Source organism: Thalassophryne amazonica, chromosome 18, assembly GCF_902500255.1.
Source record: "Thalassophryne amazonica chromosome 18, fThaAma1.1, whole genome shotgun sequence".
NCBI lineage: Eukaryota > Metazoa > Chordata > Actinopteri > Batrachoidiformes > Batrachoididae > Thalassophryne > Thalassophryne amazonica.
This window is the reverse complement of record NC_047120.1, coordinates 46529364-46545978: the sequence shown is the minus strand read 5'-3', so window position 1 is coordinate 46545978 and position 16615 is coordinate 46529364. Positions and strand designations below refer to the sequence as shown.

At 39.8% G+C, this 16615-nt stretch overlaps 1 protein-coding gene across 1 annotated transcript; it reads left to right on the top strand.

The window, feature by feature from the left end:
• Nucleotides 1–2834: 2834 nt before the first annotated feature.
• On the top strand, nucleotides 2835–16324 carry fkbp10b (FKBP prolyl isomerase 10b). Its single transcript, XM_034194027.1, is given in 11 exon segments — nucleotides 2835–3177; nucleotides 6106–6251; nucleotides 7222–7411; nucleotides 7606–7751; nucleotides 10621–10810; nucleotides 10956–11101; nucleotides 11171–11360; nucleotides 12498–12637; nucleotides 15818–15981; nucleotides 16089–16122; nucleotides 16125–16324. Coding segments are annotated over 11 exon segments (1704 nt in total). The 5' UTR covers nucleotides 2835–2977; the 3' UTR covers nucleotides 16283–16324.
• The last annotated feature ends 291 nt before the right edge of the window (nucleotides 16325–16615 follow it).

Genomic DNA, 16615 nt, shown 5'->3' with positions numbered 1-16615 from the left:
TTCACAGTACTTCACTTCTTCCAAATTTTAATAAGTTGCAGTTTTCTTCCAAAATGGGGTAAATTCATTTTGTCCCTCAAAATTCTACTCAAAACCCCATGATGACAACATGAAAAATGTTTTTGTTAAATTTTTGCAGATTTATTAAACAAAACAAAACTAAGAATCATATAAGTATTCACACCCTTTGCTCAATACTTTGTTGATGCACCTTTGGCAGCAATTACAGCCTCAAGTCTTCTTGAATATGATCCCACAAGCTTGGTACACCGATCTTTGGGCAGTTTTGCCCATTCTTTTTTGCAGCACCTCTCAAGCTCCATCAGGTTGGATGGGGAGTGTCGGTGCACAGCTGTTGTCAGATCTCTCCAGAGATGTTCAATCAGATTCAGGTCTGGGTTCTTGCTGGGCCACTCAAGGACATTCACAGAGTTGTCCTGAAGCCGCTCCTTTGATATCTTGGCTGTGTGCTTAGGGTCATTGTCCTGCTGAAAGATGAAGCATTGACATAATTGAATGAGATGAACCACATTACACCCATTTTGGTGTCTCCTCACTTGCTTCCGGTTTCTGCAAGGTTGGATTTTAAGGTTCTGTTACTAACCTATAAAATTATTCATGGACTAGCACCTCCCTACTTAGCTGACCTAATTAAACCTTATGTACCAGCCCGGGCTCTGCATTCTCAGGGCACAGGACTACTTTGGGTCCCTAGGGCTAGTAAAAATCTGCAGGTCACAGAGCTTTCTCTTATCATGCACCTGCTTTGTGGAATGATCTCCCTACAGAGATAAAACAGTCAGATTCTGTAGAGACATTAAAGTCCAGACTTAAGATGCATCTATTCTCCCTCTCGTATGGCTAGCATACTGGCATATTATGGTGCTTCTTATCCTTTTAATTCATTTTATTAGTAATGGAACAGATATCTGCCTCACTTCATCTAAATTCTGGGTCTGTTAGTGAAGCTTAGGGCTAGCAGCCAGCGATCACCTTAGTATTTTCTCTGCTTTCCTGTTGATTTACTGCTGGTGAACTCATCATACCTTAGGTGCAGTTTTTCCAGCCGACTGATTGTGCTCTTTTTCTCTTTGTCCAAGGTACTGATGATGTCTCACAAGGCTGACAGTTGCACAGTACAGGGCACTGGACTGACCAGGAGATGTCATGGCTGAAGCTGATGCAGCACACTGCAATCTGCTTTTAGAATAGACTCTGCCACAGTGATAGGTCCATATAAATGAAATAAATTGAACCGTCATCCCAGTTGAGGTCAAGAGCACTCTGGAGCAGGTTTTCATCCAGAATGTCTCTGTACATTGCTGCATTCATCTTTCCCTCGATCCTGACTAGTCTCCCAGTTCCTGCTACTGAAAAACACCCCCACAGCATGATGCTGCCACCACCATGCTTCACTGTAGGGATGGTGCCTGGTTTCCTCCAAACATGATGCCTGTCATTCACGCCAAAGAGTTCAGTCTTTGTCTCATCAGACCAGAGAATTTTGTTTCTCATGGTCTAAGAGTCCTTCAGGTGCCTTTTGACAAACTCCAGGCAGGCTACCATGTACCTTTTACTCAGGTGTGGCTTCCATCTGGCCTCTCTGCCATACAGGCCTGATTGGTGGATTGCTGCAGAGATGGTTGTCCTTCTGGAAGGTTCTCCTCTCACCACAGAGGAATGCTGGAGCTCTGACAGAGTGACCATCAAGTTCTTGGTCACCTCCCTGACTAAGGCCCTTCTCCCCTGATCGCTCAGTATAAATGGTCGGCCAGCTCTAGGAAGAGTCCTGGTGGATGTGAACTTCTTCCATTTATGGATGATGTTGGCCACTGTGCTCACTGGGACCTTCAAAGCAGCAGAAATCTTTCCGTACTCTTCCCCCATATTTGTGCCTTGAGACAATCCTGTCTTGGAGGTCTACAGACAATTCCTTTGACTTCATGCTTGGTTTGTACCCTGACATCCACTGTCAACTGTGGGACCTTATATGTAGACAGGTGTGTGCCTTTCCAAATCATGTCCATTCAATTGAATATACCCCAGGTGGACTCCAATTATACTGCAGAAACATCTCAAGGATGATCAGTGGAAACAGGATGTACCTGAGCTCAGTTTTGGGCTTCATGGAAAAGGCTGTGAATACCTATGTACATGGGATTTCTTAGTTTTTTTTATATATAAATTTGCAGAAATCTAAAAAACAAGTATTTTCATGTTGTCATTATGGGTTATTGTGTGTAAAATTTTGAAGAAAAAATGAATTTCATCCAGTTTGGAATAAGGCTGCAACATATGGAAAAAGTGAATGCGCTGTGAATACTTCTGGATGCACAGAATATGACCTATAATTTTGGATCCAATGAAATAACACATTAAACATCTCAGAGTGATTGTAAACACTTCATAAATAGTATTTGTGGCTATATTTCCTGCAAGTCACATGTTTTCCTTTGAATATAACATTCAGAGTTTTAGTACAAAAGTTAGTTAATTTGTATTTTTTTTCATACATCATAACTTTTATTCTGCACTGCATAGCCATAGACTATAAAGCTGGAAGCATTTATAGTGTAAAAATTAGACATTCACATTTTGAAATGTTTATTTTTTATTTGATTATTGGACATTTTTAAGACAGTGAAACAAGCAACCGTGTGAATAAATGTGACACGGAAATGACATATAGTATAAACCTGTGAAGTTATGTAGTATGACCTCCTTTTCCTTTGATTTTATTTTTTAACGGAAGTAGCGCTGTTGTATTGTAGCTTACTTGACAACCGCTTCCTACGGCTACAGACAAATTCTTCTGCAAAAAAAAAAAAAAAATCTGCAAGAGCAGCAGAGACCTGGAGATTGTCCACGTTTACAGGCTGAACGTCCTCGGCCCTCTGCGTTTCCCCCTCCGAACTTTTAGCTTTTTTTTAATTTAATTTTAATTTTCTGTCGCTTTTAATCCTTTGATTCGTGTAAGATGTTCGCGTGCTGCGCTGTAGTTTTTTCCTTCCTCGCTGCGTGGACGGTGGTGGGTTCGAATCCCAGTCCTGTGCTAGGGGATGTAGTCGTGGACAGATACCACGTCCCCGAGCTGTGTTCCAGAGAAGTGAAGGACGGAGACTATGTTCGGTATCACTACAACGCCACGTTCACCGACGGAAAAACCTTCGACTCCAGGCGAGTGTGGATGTCTGTTAGGTCTGAGCCCAAAAGACAAACTTTGTGTGGAAGTGGGAACAGGCCACGATCCAGTTTAATGCTCGAGGCGATCCAAAAATCACAGTTCATGAACGTGTTCTTTGGTGTTTTCTTGAACAAATAATGGAAAAAAGTAATAAAAGTGTCGTAATACACATAAACACAATTCTTGTATTTCTAACTTGTAGTATGACATATATGACACATTTAAACTCAAGTTTTACCATTTTTAAAAGTTTGAAAGTCAAATGCATTTATTTTGTTTTGCAGTGAAGATTTTCTTAATTTAAAAAAAAATCAGAAAATGTTTTAATTTGAAACAAAAATAATGTTACAAGCACATTATTACAAACAGTGCAAACTCCCCCCACCAGACACTTCTGGGGCTCCTCAGATCATCATGTCAGTTGGACCCTCTGTGCATGCTTTCTGCACATGCACAACTTTTAAACGGATAAATCTCCCAAAAGAGATCCATATGAAGGAATTTTAAATTGAACAAAAAATTTCTTTCACAGTTTTGATGGTGGGCAGCATGGTGGATTAGTGGTTGGCACTGTTGCCTCACAGCAAGAAGGTCATGGGATCGATTCCCACCTGTGGCCTTTCTGTGTGGAGTTTGTATGTTATCCCCGTGTTTGTGTGGGTTCCCTCCGGGTGCTCCGGCTTCCTCCCACATCCAAAGACATGCAGGTTAGGTGGATTGGAATCTTTAAATTGTGCATGCGGGTGTGAATGTGTTTGTTTGTCTACATGTAGCCCTGTGACAGACCGGGGCGTCCTAGCCAGGGTGTACACCACCTCACACCCTATGACTGCTGGGATAGGCTCCAGCCCCCCACCCCCGTGACCCTTAATTGGAGTAAGCGATTGAAGATGAGTGAGTGAACGGTGGCCAGAATCAAACAAATAAATCCTGACAAATACAGCAGAGTTATTCTCACTCAGCTCAATCTGAAGATGCTCAAAATGAACGCTGCTCTTTATTAAGATAAAATATCTCCTAATGAAATTTCAGCAGCAAAAATATGGGCCTTTTTTTTTTTTTTTTTTTTACCTTTCTGGGACACCTGTAATGCTAAATAATTGTTTGTCCTCTTATAATTTGAAAGTGTTTATGCTGGTTCTTGTGTTGAAAATGTTAAAGTTTTTTTTTTTAAGTTATTGTGATTTTAAAATGAAGAGGCAGTATTTGATGCCTTGAGCATAAATTGTATCTCAGACTTTTATGTCTTGTTTGGTTGTGAAAAATGGTTGTGTGGGGGGAAAAATTACCTGAAGGAATTATTCTCGCCACCTAGTGTTGTAGAAGAATGTGGCATGGCATGTGAATGCTTAGTTTACAGTTTTAAGAAGATTCTGTATTTTTTTTTCTTTTATCTGTCTTTATTTCTATTTTTTGTAATGCTAACAATTAAACACTCCAGTAGTAGTATCAAAATAATTTTAATTAAAAAAAGTAAGTTACAAATACAGATTAAGGATCTGGCTTGGATCTGAGCCTTACTGTTGTAATTTGACATAACTATGTCAAATTATTATTATTTTTATTTTAAAGAAATGGATGTTTTAACAAGGGCATACCAGAATTATCTTTTCTTTTGGGGGGGGCATTTGATCTATATCTTTGCTGTTTTGAACATTATGAAGCAACACTCACAGAAATATTTAACCCTAACTTTTAAGATTTATGTAATTTTGTTACATGACAAATTCACATTTACTTTTTTTTAGATAATTTTAATACATACCTACCAAATAAACCTTACATGATGCATATTCATTACTGTAATAAATCCTATTCATTTGAAATGCATAATCCTCAGCTTTATGTATTTAGTATTAATAAAATATAATTACTCTAAAGCAATAATGACAGTATTTATTTAAAATACATAAAGTATATTGTTTGAATTGCATAGTAATTATGTTACCTATGCCATTCATCTTGTATAGGTAACATAATTATAAAATAATTAATATTTTACTTCGTTAAATATTTTCTAATTTATTTTATAATAGTGAATCCTATTTTCAAATTCTTACTTTTTAAGCTTTTTGAAACTAAGCATCCATTTTTGAAACAGTTGTTTTATTTAGTTTGCCCACACTGAAATAGCCACTTTGTTTTCAAGCCAGCCGTACAAATCAAATCAGATCAAATCAATTTTATTTATATAGTGCCAAATCACAACAAACAGTCGCCCCAAGGCACTTTATATTGTAAGGCAAAAGCCATACAATATTACAGAAAAACCCTAACGGTCAAAACAACCCCCTATGAGCAAGCACTTGGCGACAGTGGGAAGGAAAAACTCCCTTTTAACAGGAAGAAACCTCCAGCAGAACCAGGCTCAGGGAGGGGCAGTCTTCTGCTGGGACTGGTTGGGGCTGAGGGGAGAGAGTCAGGAAAAAGACATGCTGTGGAAGAGAGCAGAGATCAATCACTAATGATTAATGATTACACACTAGTACACTACGCAATAATACAATGTTAATGTGCTTGATGCCAGGATCGTAGCGAAATACAGTATTCGGCGCTACAACAATAGTTCTTGTTAAAACATGTTGCAGATGTCAGAAAATGTCAAAGTTTCTCTCTCCTCACAGTAAACACTAATGCTGCATTCGATACATAGACCTCGGAAGTCAAAGCACCCTTCACCTCAAAAATGTGGAGGTCAAGAACAATGTGATTTCAAGTTCTGTACTTTTCTACAAAGATTAAATGCTCATCAACAAATGTGTAGATCTTCAAAATTCAAATCCTGAGTTGTAGGAAATCCAATTATAGATATTTGTTTCTTAAATTTATTGTCCTAATCATTGAGTCCTGAGTTCCCAGTTTCCATCGAATGCAGCATAAGTTGCCCTGTTTACCTTCTTGCTTTCCTCCCTTGCTGACAGTCATCAGCGAGGAGCTCCCAAAGTCGGCCTGATAGGTGAAGGTCGGCTCCTTGCTGGTGTTGATAAAGGTCTGCAGGGCATGTGCGTTAACGAACGCAGGCGGATCACCGTCCCACCACAGCTGGCCTATGGAAGCACCGGCGCAGGTACACACCAGTGTGTCCTGAAACGTTATAGGACACATTTCAGATGTTGTTTACAGTTATGCTGATGTGTGTACGAGGGTGTAATTATGGCCATTCTACGTTTAAAAAAATTAAAATAATGCAGAAGGGGTAATATTTTGAGTGGAAAAAAACCCTCAGAATTTCAGAGTTTAAGTCAATTAATTTAGGAGAAAGAACAAGGACATTATGAGATTATAAAGTCAGAAATTTGTGATGGAAAAACAAATTTGTGTGTGGAAAAAAAAATGGATATTCTCTGACATTATAAAGTCATAATGCTAAAGTTATTTTTATATTTGCACATACACCCACTTGTAGTTGTGACTTGTGCAAAGGTCATATAATCTGTAATCTGTGATTTGAAATTATTGAACAAATTGGGGGGGGGGGGGGGGGGGGGGGGTCCATTTTGCACCATTGTTGTCCCTGTGTGTGTTTAGTGTCAGAACCAATTTTTGTGTGTTGCAAATTTAAATAGCTTTCTAAACTTTACTAAAAAAAAAACAAAACAAAAACAAAAGTTCTGTCTTTACCATTTCTTTTTTCTGTTCTACATACCTGTTTGCCACATGGAGGAACCCATCATTTGGAAACCTATATTAGGTACCAGAAAAATGTGCCCATTGTCATGGCTAAGCAAAAGATGATAGGGCTACTAACCTGTCAGTCAAATCCTCAGCGAATCAAATGTCAAATTGCAGTGAAAGACTTTCAAATTTAAAATCTCTTCCAGAGGTGACATCATCACAAAATGGGAGTGCTATATTTGATCCCAGAAGCTGTCATGTACTTTTCATGGATTTTAATCGGGATTGTGGCATCATAAAATGTTGTCAGCAACTTAAGCTTTATTTTGATGTAATGCTGAGAAATGACGCCCGCGAGCCGCTACGTTTTTTTAGGGTTATCATTCTGGAAAATGCTGCACCTCACTCCGTTGTCATTTCAGGTGATATGGTTCCTCCAGACACCACCCTGGTGTTTGACATCCATCTGCTGGATCTGTGGAACAAAGCTGACCTGGTAGTCGTCAAAACCATCACTACTCCCAAAGACTGCACACGTTCCGTGATGCGCACTGACTTTGTGCGCTATCATTTTAATGGCACCCTCCTCAACGGATCAGTCTTTGACTCTAGGTAAATCCAGTCTTGGATGATTGTTGCTGCTTACCCGCCTGTGTCAGTAAACTGGTGCTTTTGTCTTTCAGCCTAAGCTCTGAAACAAAGTGTTGTCCAAATGACGGCTCTTGTGTGTCTGAACTGTGTTATCCAGGTGTTGTATCTGTGTGACGTTGTGTGTCTGACTTTGCGCTTGTATGAGCCCTACGTAGCTACACCAGGAACCAGACCCAAAATGCTTTAGTTGGTGAAGGGTGGCTGATCAAGGGCATGGACGAGGGCCTGATGGGCATGTGTGTGGGAGAGATCAGAAACATTGTCATCCCACCTTTTAAAGGCTACGGAGAAAAAGGATCTGGTGAGTGAAAGATATGCAGAGAAAACCAAAAAGTCTCTCAAAACTTTTTTGTTGTTTTTTTAATTCACCAAACTGCCTTTGGGGCACTTTATCAATAATATCAAAGAGAGATTAAAGGGCGTGTATCAGTAATTCCATAAAGTTTGACTTTAAAGTTTGTAACAAGCAAAAAAAATCTTATTAAAAGTCTCATTATTGATATAGCTGTTGTTTTTGAACACGATTGCTTTCATAAGCCGTTTAAGGTGTACCTACTTTAGCGGTCAATAGGGATGGGTATTGAGAACCGGTTCCTTTCGGGTATCGTTAAGAATTGATTCGATCCACCGACATCAATAAGCTTTTTGCTTAACGATTCCCTTATCGGTCCTTCAGAGTGGCTGTTGTTTTGGGGGGTGTTTGTCAGGAAAATGATAATTTCTCTACATTGATTACAGACCTGCACCGGGTCTGTAATCAACTTTTCTGCAGCGCGGCTTTGCTTTGAACCTTGAACTAATCGAAGCAGTGATTCGTGGATTCATTGTTTTATTTCGCTTTATCTTAATTTTTTCCCGCTAAAACCCCGAAGAGCATATGTCTGTGATATTTAATATGTCTTGTGATAAACCGACCTGTTATGGTCTTCTGAAACAGTTGATAGATGTATTTTATAACATAAAACGGGACAGATGCTAACGTGTTAGCATGTCTATGGCGTTTTCAATGTTAAAGTTAGCATTAACCTGTTCGCATCAGCACATTTGTGTTGATTTGTTTTCTGTATAATTAATGGCTCAGCGTTCGTTGTCGTAAAAGAGTCAAATTGTAATTTTTCTAATTTATTTTTATTCATATATTAATAATAATAGCAACAACAATAATAGTCTACATCGGGGTGCTCAAGTTCGGTCCTCAAGATCTACCTTCCTGACACTCTTAGTTGTCTCCCTGTTCCAACACACCTGAATTCAATGAAAGGCTCGTTAGCAGGCTTTTAATGAGCCTTTCATTGGATTCAGGTGTGTTGGAACAGGGAGACAACTAAGAGTGCCAGGAAGGTAGATCTTGAGGACAGAACTTGGGCACACCTGGTCTACATAATAGACAATAATAGTCAATAGACTAATAATGTTACAATACAATTTTAGAGAAAGAGACAAAAAGAACCTAATGAAACAAAACAACAGAAAAGATAAAACCATCTCACAATGAGAACAAATAAATACATATAGAAATAAATGTTTCCTGTGAACACCTAGTGACTCTTATGCATCCACTTCATCCCTATTTAAGTTTAATGACAATTTGTTTCAATCAAACCATATTTTCAATTTGTTAGTTTCTTCAGTGATTTCCTCAAGAACTATCTGCGAAGTTAGAAAACTGCTGCATCCTAGTAAGAGCAGAATACTACTGGAATTAATTTGAATAAGGAAAGTTGGGTTTTTCCTCACCAAAATGGATGCTGCACTCACTGCAGTTTATTGTCTGGAATAGTCCCAGATTGCATTTCAGAGCTACTAGAATTGAAACATTTTCATGTGGGTGGTGTTGGGGGGTAATTTTGGGTTTCAGCTTTTTTTGTTTTTCACCACATTCATCCCTGAATATGTCAATCGTGAGTCACTCCTCCGTTCTGTTCACACAGCTCCAAACGCTGTACGGCTCTCTGCCGAGTCAAGTTAGAACCACAGAGTCCGATCGGAATTAATAAATTTAAAGCGAAACGCCATTTAAATCAAATGACACCTCTTTCCAAACATTGTAATACAAACAAACTGCAATCAATCAAAATGTTTTTTCTTCCCAAAACGAGACATCCTGTGCTGACGTGCAGCAGCCGGCTGAGCTCAGCTGAGAGGTATGGAGAGACATTCATGCCAAAATGTCTGAAAGGAAATGCTTTTGACAAACACTACAGATTTTATTTATTTTTGTTTATGTCCAGAGATCAAGGATCTAGTCACCAATTTAAAATGTTGTTGACATAGAAAACCTGTAAAGCCTACTTTTAGTACACAGAAAATTCACAAGGGGTATCGATAAGGGAATCGATAAGGAATCGGATCGATAAGCGGAATCGATAATGGCATCGATATCGATAATATCAATACCCATCCCTAGTGGTCAATGAGTGAAGGGAGGATGGATGGGGTCATGTATTGCGAGATTTTGGCAAGTAAAATCTGGATCCGGATCCAGAAAGTGGATCCAGATCACCTCCAAAATTTTATGCAGTCTTCCATGGCCTAATGTGTATCTGTGTAAAAAGACAGACAGACAAATAAATAAACGCTGATGATTTTATCACGTCCTTGGCGGACCATATTATCTATTTGAGCAACAGTTTAACTTGGGCTGTTTTTATTTCCAGGTCTACTCCTTCAGCGTTAAAATCCCAATGATGAACTTCATGATTTAAAGATTTTTACTAAAACATCCGTGGTTGTGTTTACTTCACGATCATTAAGACATGCAGTGCAAAGGTTCACTGGTTCACATAACAGAATCACAATTTAGCAAAAATATTTCCATGACTTTTAAGTTATGTGTTCATGTGAAAATTACTTTATAGCCAGTTCAATCTACAAGAAAAATATTTAACATGTTTTAATTGGCGCAGCACGGTGCTTAGTGGTTAGCACTGTTGCCTCACAGGAAGAAGGTCATGGGATTGATTCCCACCTGTGGCCTTTCTGTGTGAAGTTTGCATGTTCTCCCCGTGTTTGTGTGGGTTCCCTCCAGGTGTTCTGGCTTCCTCTCACATCCAAAGACATGCAGGTTAGGTGGATTGGACAACTTTAAAATTGTCTGTAGGTGTGCATGTTTAGGTGAAAAATATGAAATGTGTGTCTCGATCTAAATTAATCGTCCTTTTGTCCATCAGGTGCAGAGATTCCATCCCAGGCAACTCTGGTGTTTGACGTGCTGCTGGTGGACATCCATAACCCGAAGGATAACATTAGCATTGACAACCAGGTGGTGCCGGAGCCGTGCACACGCAAATCTGTGGCCGGGGATTATATGCGATACCACTATAATGGAACCTTCTTGAATGGAGTCACCTTTGACTCCAGGTGAATTGATAGGGAGCCTGATTGTAGTGAATTCCCACGTTGGTTGGAAACCCAGTTTGTTAAAAACAAACAAAACAACCCAGTGTGTAATTCCCTCACGTGTGCTTTTAATGAAGGTTTTCCATGTTGTGTCTGCTAATAACAGCTACCAGAGGAACACCACATATAACACATACATCGGGATGGGCTACGTGATTCCGGGCATGGACCAAGGGTTGCTGGGAGTCTGCACCGGTGAGAGGAGGAGGATCACCATTCCTCCACACCTGGCCTATGGAGAGCAAGGAGCAGGTACGTTCTCCTCCAACACCCTCAAATGTGTTTCCAACCAGTATTTAAGTGTTTCTGTTGCTTGTCTAGGTGACATCATTCCATCTTCAGCTGTGTTAGTGTTTGACATTCATGTCATTGACTTCCACAACCCCAGTGACACAATCGTTATCCAGGTCACCTACAAACCGGAGACGTGTAACGAGACCACCGCCGTCAACGACCTTGTTTATTACAAGTACAACTGCTCCCTGGTGGACGGCACGCTGCTCTTCTCCTCGTGAGTTACTGGCACACGTTTTTGGAACCCTGTAGGTCAGCGAGTTCTTCAGGGTCTACACTAGGTGCTTCAAGGAGTTCAAATATGTTGAATCCCTTTTGAAGCATGTGATCATTGTTTCAGGTATTTTAATGTCTTGCTCATGAAATTGTTTCCTTTTTTTAAGCATTTCAAAAGATTTCTCACTGACCATTCGATATCGTCAGTGTTTCAAAACACAAAATGTTTGAAACAAGTGTTTTAGTCATTATTTTTAAATATTTTAATGAGAGTCTTTCTCAAGAAATTGTTTTCATTTATATATTTTTTATTTTATTTATTACTTTTTTTTAACAGTTACTAAATCACACATTTCTCACTGACCATTAGATATCCCCATCAGTGTTTCAAAAGACTAAATATTTGAAACAGTTGGTTAATTCGTTGTTTTTAAGTATTTTAATGAGTCTTTCTCAAGAAATTGTTTCATTTATATATTTTTCATTATTATTTATTTATTGCATTTTGAAACAGTTAACGCATTTGTTTTTTTTAAATGGATCAACATCCTGGCTGCCTACTTGATATTACAATGTTTTCAAAAACTCAGAACAAATTATTTTTCTAAGTGGTTCAGTAGACTCCATATACCTAAAACTCTGAAGCATTTCATTCACTCAGTGTGTTGTGTTTCAAAATTGCTTCAAAATGAATTTATCAAGTTTCTTTTTTTTTTTCCGAAGGATTTTGAAACTTGATTATTAGCTGAACCACGGGTTCCCCTTTGTAGTTTACACATCACCATTGACCTTTTAAAACATAAAATCTCTGAAGTAATTGGTTCATGAAATGTTTCACTTGTTTCAAAATTGCGAATCATTTTCTGAAGTAATTGAGTGGGGGTACATGCATTAAGATGGGGGTTCATTAACCACTGTCCACTAGATGGCAGCATCAGAGCTTCAGTCATTTCACAACCGGCAATCTTCTGAAGCAGTTGTTTAATGTAGTGTTTTGATCCTTTTAATACATCGACTCATTTTCTAAATCAACTGGTTTATTTAATATTTCAAGCCTTTCAATTTACTGACATGAGTTTATGGAGCAATTGTTTCATTTAATGTTTGGAGGATTTGTCTGACAAATGACTTTTTGCAGAGGTGACGACAACGTTCAGTCCGCGGTGCTCGGGGAGGACAGAGTGATTGACGGGCTGGATGAAGGCCTGCGGGACATGTGCACGGGAGAGAGGAGGGCGGTGACGGTGCCGCCTCACCTCGGCCACGGAGAGCAAGGAGGTGAAATTTCCTATTGTGCTTCATAACTACAAAGAATTCTGCAAAGACCCATCTCTACAGAGGTCCACAAGGAATTGGATGACTGCACCCACTTGGTTTGGGCTCTGTGCACAAATTGGAGATATAATTACAAAACGCTGGATGAAGCAGAGGCTTTCAGCTATAAATTTGAGTTGCAAGATTTTTATTTATGGTCCTCGGTTTTAGGCACTCAAAATAATTTGGACAAACAAAACCTGTGGTATTATCTGTTGTCATGTTTACTGTGACATAGATCAGCCTAACCTGTTGTAGGGTGTTCTTAATTTGACCAGCTGTTGACCTTGAATGTTCTGTTTCAGAATGCCCCAGTTGATGTGGCCATACCTGCACCCCCCAAAATGTCTGATTTTGAGATTTTTCATCCCAGTGGTGCCCCACTTTACTGACATTGGCAGCTCTTAATATTTGTTATTAAGTTAACCAAATGCATAATTTCCAGTCTACTGTTCACCTTTTAGCCATTTACTTGTCTATGAGATGATGTAACGCACACTTGGAAACAATCCAGTTATCCAGTTATTTTTGAACCCCTAAAATTTAGGATCTCTATGAAAATGGCTGTAAATGCTGCAACTTTTCTAATTTAGATGATTATTTTCTCAAATTAAAAATGAAATAAGGTTTAATGCAACCACCGTGTTAGCAAGCAGAAGCTAATGGGCTAATTATGTATTGTATGAGGCACAAAGAATTCAAGAATAAGTTGCTTCTTGTCACCATTGAACAGGTAAACATCAAGCTAAATGTGTGGATGGTTTCCTCACTAAATGTACATGATTTATTTATTTTAAAAATACATTGACAGGGGTGGTGACCAGGTGAGTTTGTTTCTAGACTGGAAGGTTCCAGGTTGACGACCACCCCGGCCCATTCTCCATATGGAATATGGGGTTGTGTCAGGAAGGGCATGCCAGATAAAAACCCATGTCAAGTCAACATGCAGATCCACCTCAGATCTGCTGTGACGACCCCAGATGAAACAGGGAAGCGGAAGGGACTTAAAAAAAACACGCAGTCATCTTCAACCACTTAGACCAGTTATGGGTTGCAGGCGGCTGGAGCCTATCCCAGCAGTCATAGAGGGCGAGGCGGGGTACATGCTGGACAGGACGCCAGTCTCTCGCAGGGCCACACATAGACAGACAAACACATTCACACCTGTACGCACACCTACAGACAATTTAAAGTTTCCAATCCACCTAACCTGCGTGGGTTTGGATGTGGGAGGAAGTCAGAGCACCCAGAGAGAACCCACACAAACACATGGCTAGAACATGCAAACTCCACATAGAAAGGCCACAGTTGGGAATCAAACCCATGACCTTCTCGCTGTGAAGCAACAGTGCTAACCACTAAGTCAGTGATTTTCAACCTTTTTTGAGCCGCGGCACCCTTTTTATATTTACAAAATCCTGCGGCACACCACTGTCATATGCCACGTGTCACGCAGCACTAACTCGACTGTCTCTACACAGTGCGTTAGCACGTTAGCAACACGTGCGGTACAGATATGACGTAACATAGTATACTATAGTCATGGAGCTGTATATAAGAACTAGAGCGCGCAGTCCCAATGCTGCACACTAAACGAAAACGTCCCTTCATGGACAGCGACATGACGCCTCCTAACCGGCAAAATATTGATGAAGTACCCGGATGTTAATGCATTTTCAATGGAGATTCGCGACTGAACACACTCAGAAAAATGCTCGCAAAATACGTGTTAAAATGCAATTTTGTCCTGGATATCAAGCCAGTAAAATTAAATTACATTAAATTATGTCAGGAAAGTATTAAACTTACTCTGACACACACACATTCACAAATATTAGTGTTGAAAGTTACACGGATCTGCGCTGTTAAGCTACGCTGCTCGGCTGAGCTGCTGCTGTTCAACGCAGCGCGGCTCCTAAAACCATCACAATACATTTATATATATTATATTTTTACACAATTATCCTTTATTGACCGAGTTTCATTCATGAAGTCAGCGGTGTGTGTGTGTGCACATCTCTGTGTGTGTGGCAGCACTGCGCGGGTCACTATAATCTCATTATTTTAAGGTGCAAATTAAAAAAAAAAAACTCCCCAGTCTTATCGAACAATTTTTAGTCACTAACGACAAGAATTTTAACTAGACATTGGTCTAGCAGTGGAAAATATCAACTAGACATAAGTGAAATTAATGATCCGTGTCATCGGGCGACACAGGTACGGCAGGAGACATACAGCTGTTTATCATCCAAATATCACGGTCAAAGTGACAATAACCAAAACCACTTACTTATGGAAGGAAATATTGTCTCCCTTGTTCCTCCGTTTGTGACTTTGCCAACATGCGCAGCTTTCCGGCATATTCCACCTGTTTCTTGACGAAACTAAGTGAACTTCTATGCACGCAAATCACTAACTTGCCCGGAATTAAAATGGCGATCACGCCTCCTTGTCGGCACACGGCTCAGCGCTACTGCGCGGTTTGCTGCCATCTACTGGAATAAAAGAGCATTACATCATCTGCCACACTATTACAGCACATACACCCGATAATGGTGATATTTGATAATTGCCCACGGCACCCCTGACGATCGATCACGGCACCCCGGTTGAGAATCACTGCACTAAGTCACCATGCTGTCCTTAAAAATAAACAAAACAAACCCCATTATAATTATCATTACCTTCACTGTTGTCTTCGTTGTCCTCTGGCTACGCCACAAAATGCAAACTAGTTGAGTGCCAAGTAATATGGTTATGACCCCTTTTTATTTGAGTGTGATCTTTCAGTGTGAGCATGATTTATTAATTTCACTTACTAAAGACTTAACACATCCTTCTCATCCAGAGCTTCTTGTTTTATGGAGGTTGGAATCCAGCTTAATGGTGCGTTACCGCCATCTTCTGCCCTGGAGTGTGGATCAGATAATGCCTGTTTCATGTCCGAATACAGGAGCTGCTTGGGTGGAGATGATAATGCAGTATTTTTTGATTTACAAGTCGCTTCAAAATTTAAGCTGCAAGACCAAACAAACGAGTAAACAAAAAGCATGACTTACAGCCCCGAAAATATGGTAATTGAATGAAGGATGACTAAATGTGCTCAAAAGAAAACTCTAATCTGCAATTGTTGTTTTTGGTTAGCCGATGGCGTACCAGGCAGCGCTGTGCTGGTGTTTGAGATTGAACTGGTTCGCTTTGAGAAGGGCGTGCCACCAGGCTACCTGTTCGTGTGGCTGGAGGACACTCCTCCTGACTTGTTCAATACCATGGACACAAACAAGAACAATGAGGTCACTCAGGAGGAGGTGAGTCACCCTCAACACCATTTCAGCTCATGAATGTGTTTTGTTTTTCTTAAGTAATGTCCTTGTCTAACGGTGTTAAAAATGAGTCATGTTCTTGTCCTCCTCAGTTTGGGGAGTTCATCAAGACGCAAGAGGCAGTAGGTAAGGTCGTATAAAGCCTGGATTGACCATGGAGCAGGTTATTGCAGACATGTTCAAAAACCAGGACCGCAACGATGACGGACTCATCACAGCCAGTGAACTCAAACTGAAGGTGGATGAAGACATTGAAAGGGAGCAGGCACAACACGACGAGCTGTGATGAGTGAAAGTTTGTTTTCTCTCAGGGTGAACCTCAAAAACATGCACCCCCCACCCCACCCATTATGTCATGTCTGTATTAGTGTACAGTCTTTTTTTAAATGTCAAGGAAACAGTGTAACATGTTTGTGTTCAAGAAAAACAAGCACTTTTTCTCCTGAAGTCACATTAAAATATTTAAGAAAAAAAAAAGAAAAAAATGAAAAAAAGTGGTCTTTGATAATGTTTGCAAACGCCTTCCTCTTACCCAACCACCTTACAATTTCATGCAGATTGAGTAGCTGAAGTTTATGCACAGGGAGAATAAAAATTTTAAAAACATTTTTATCCAAAA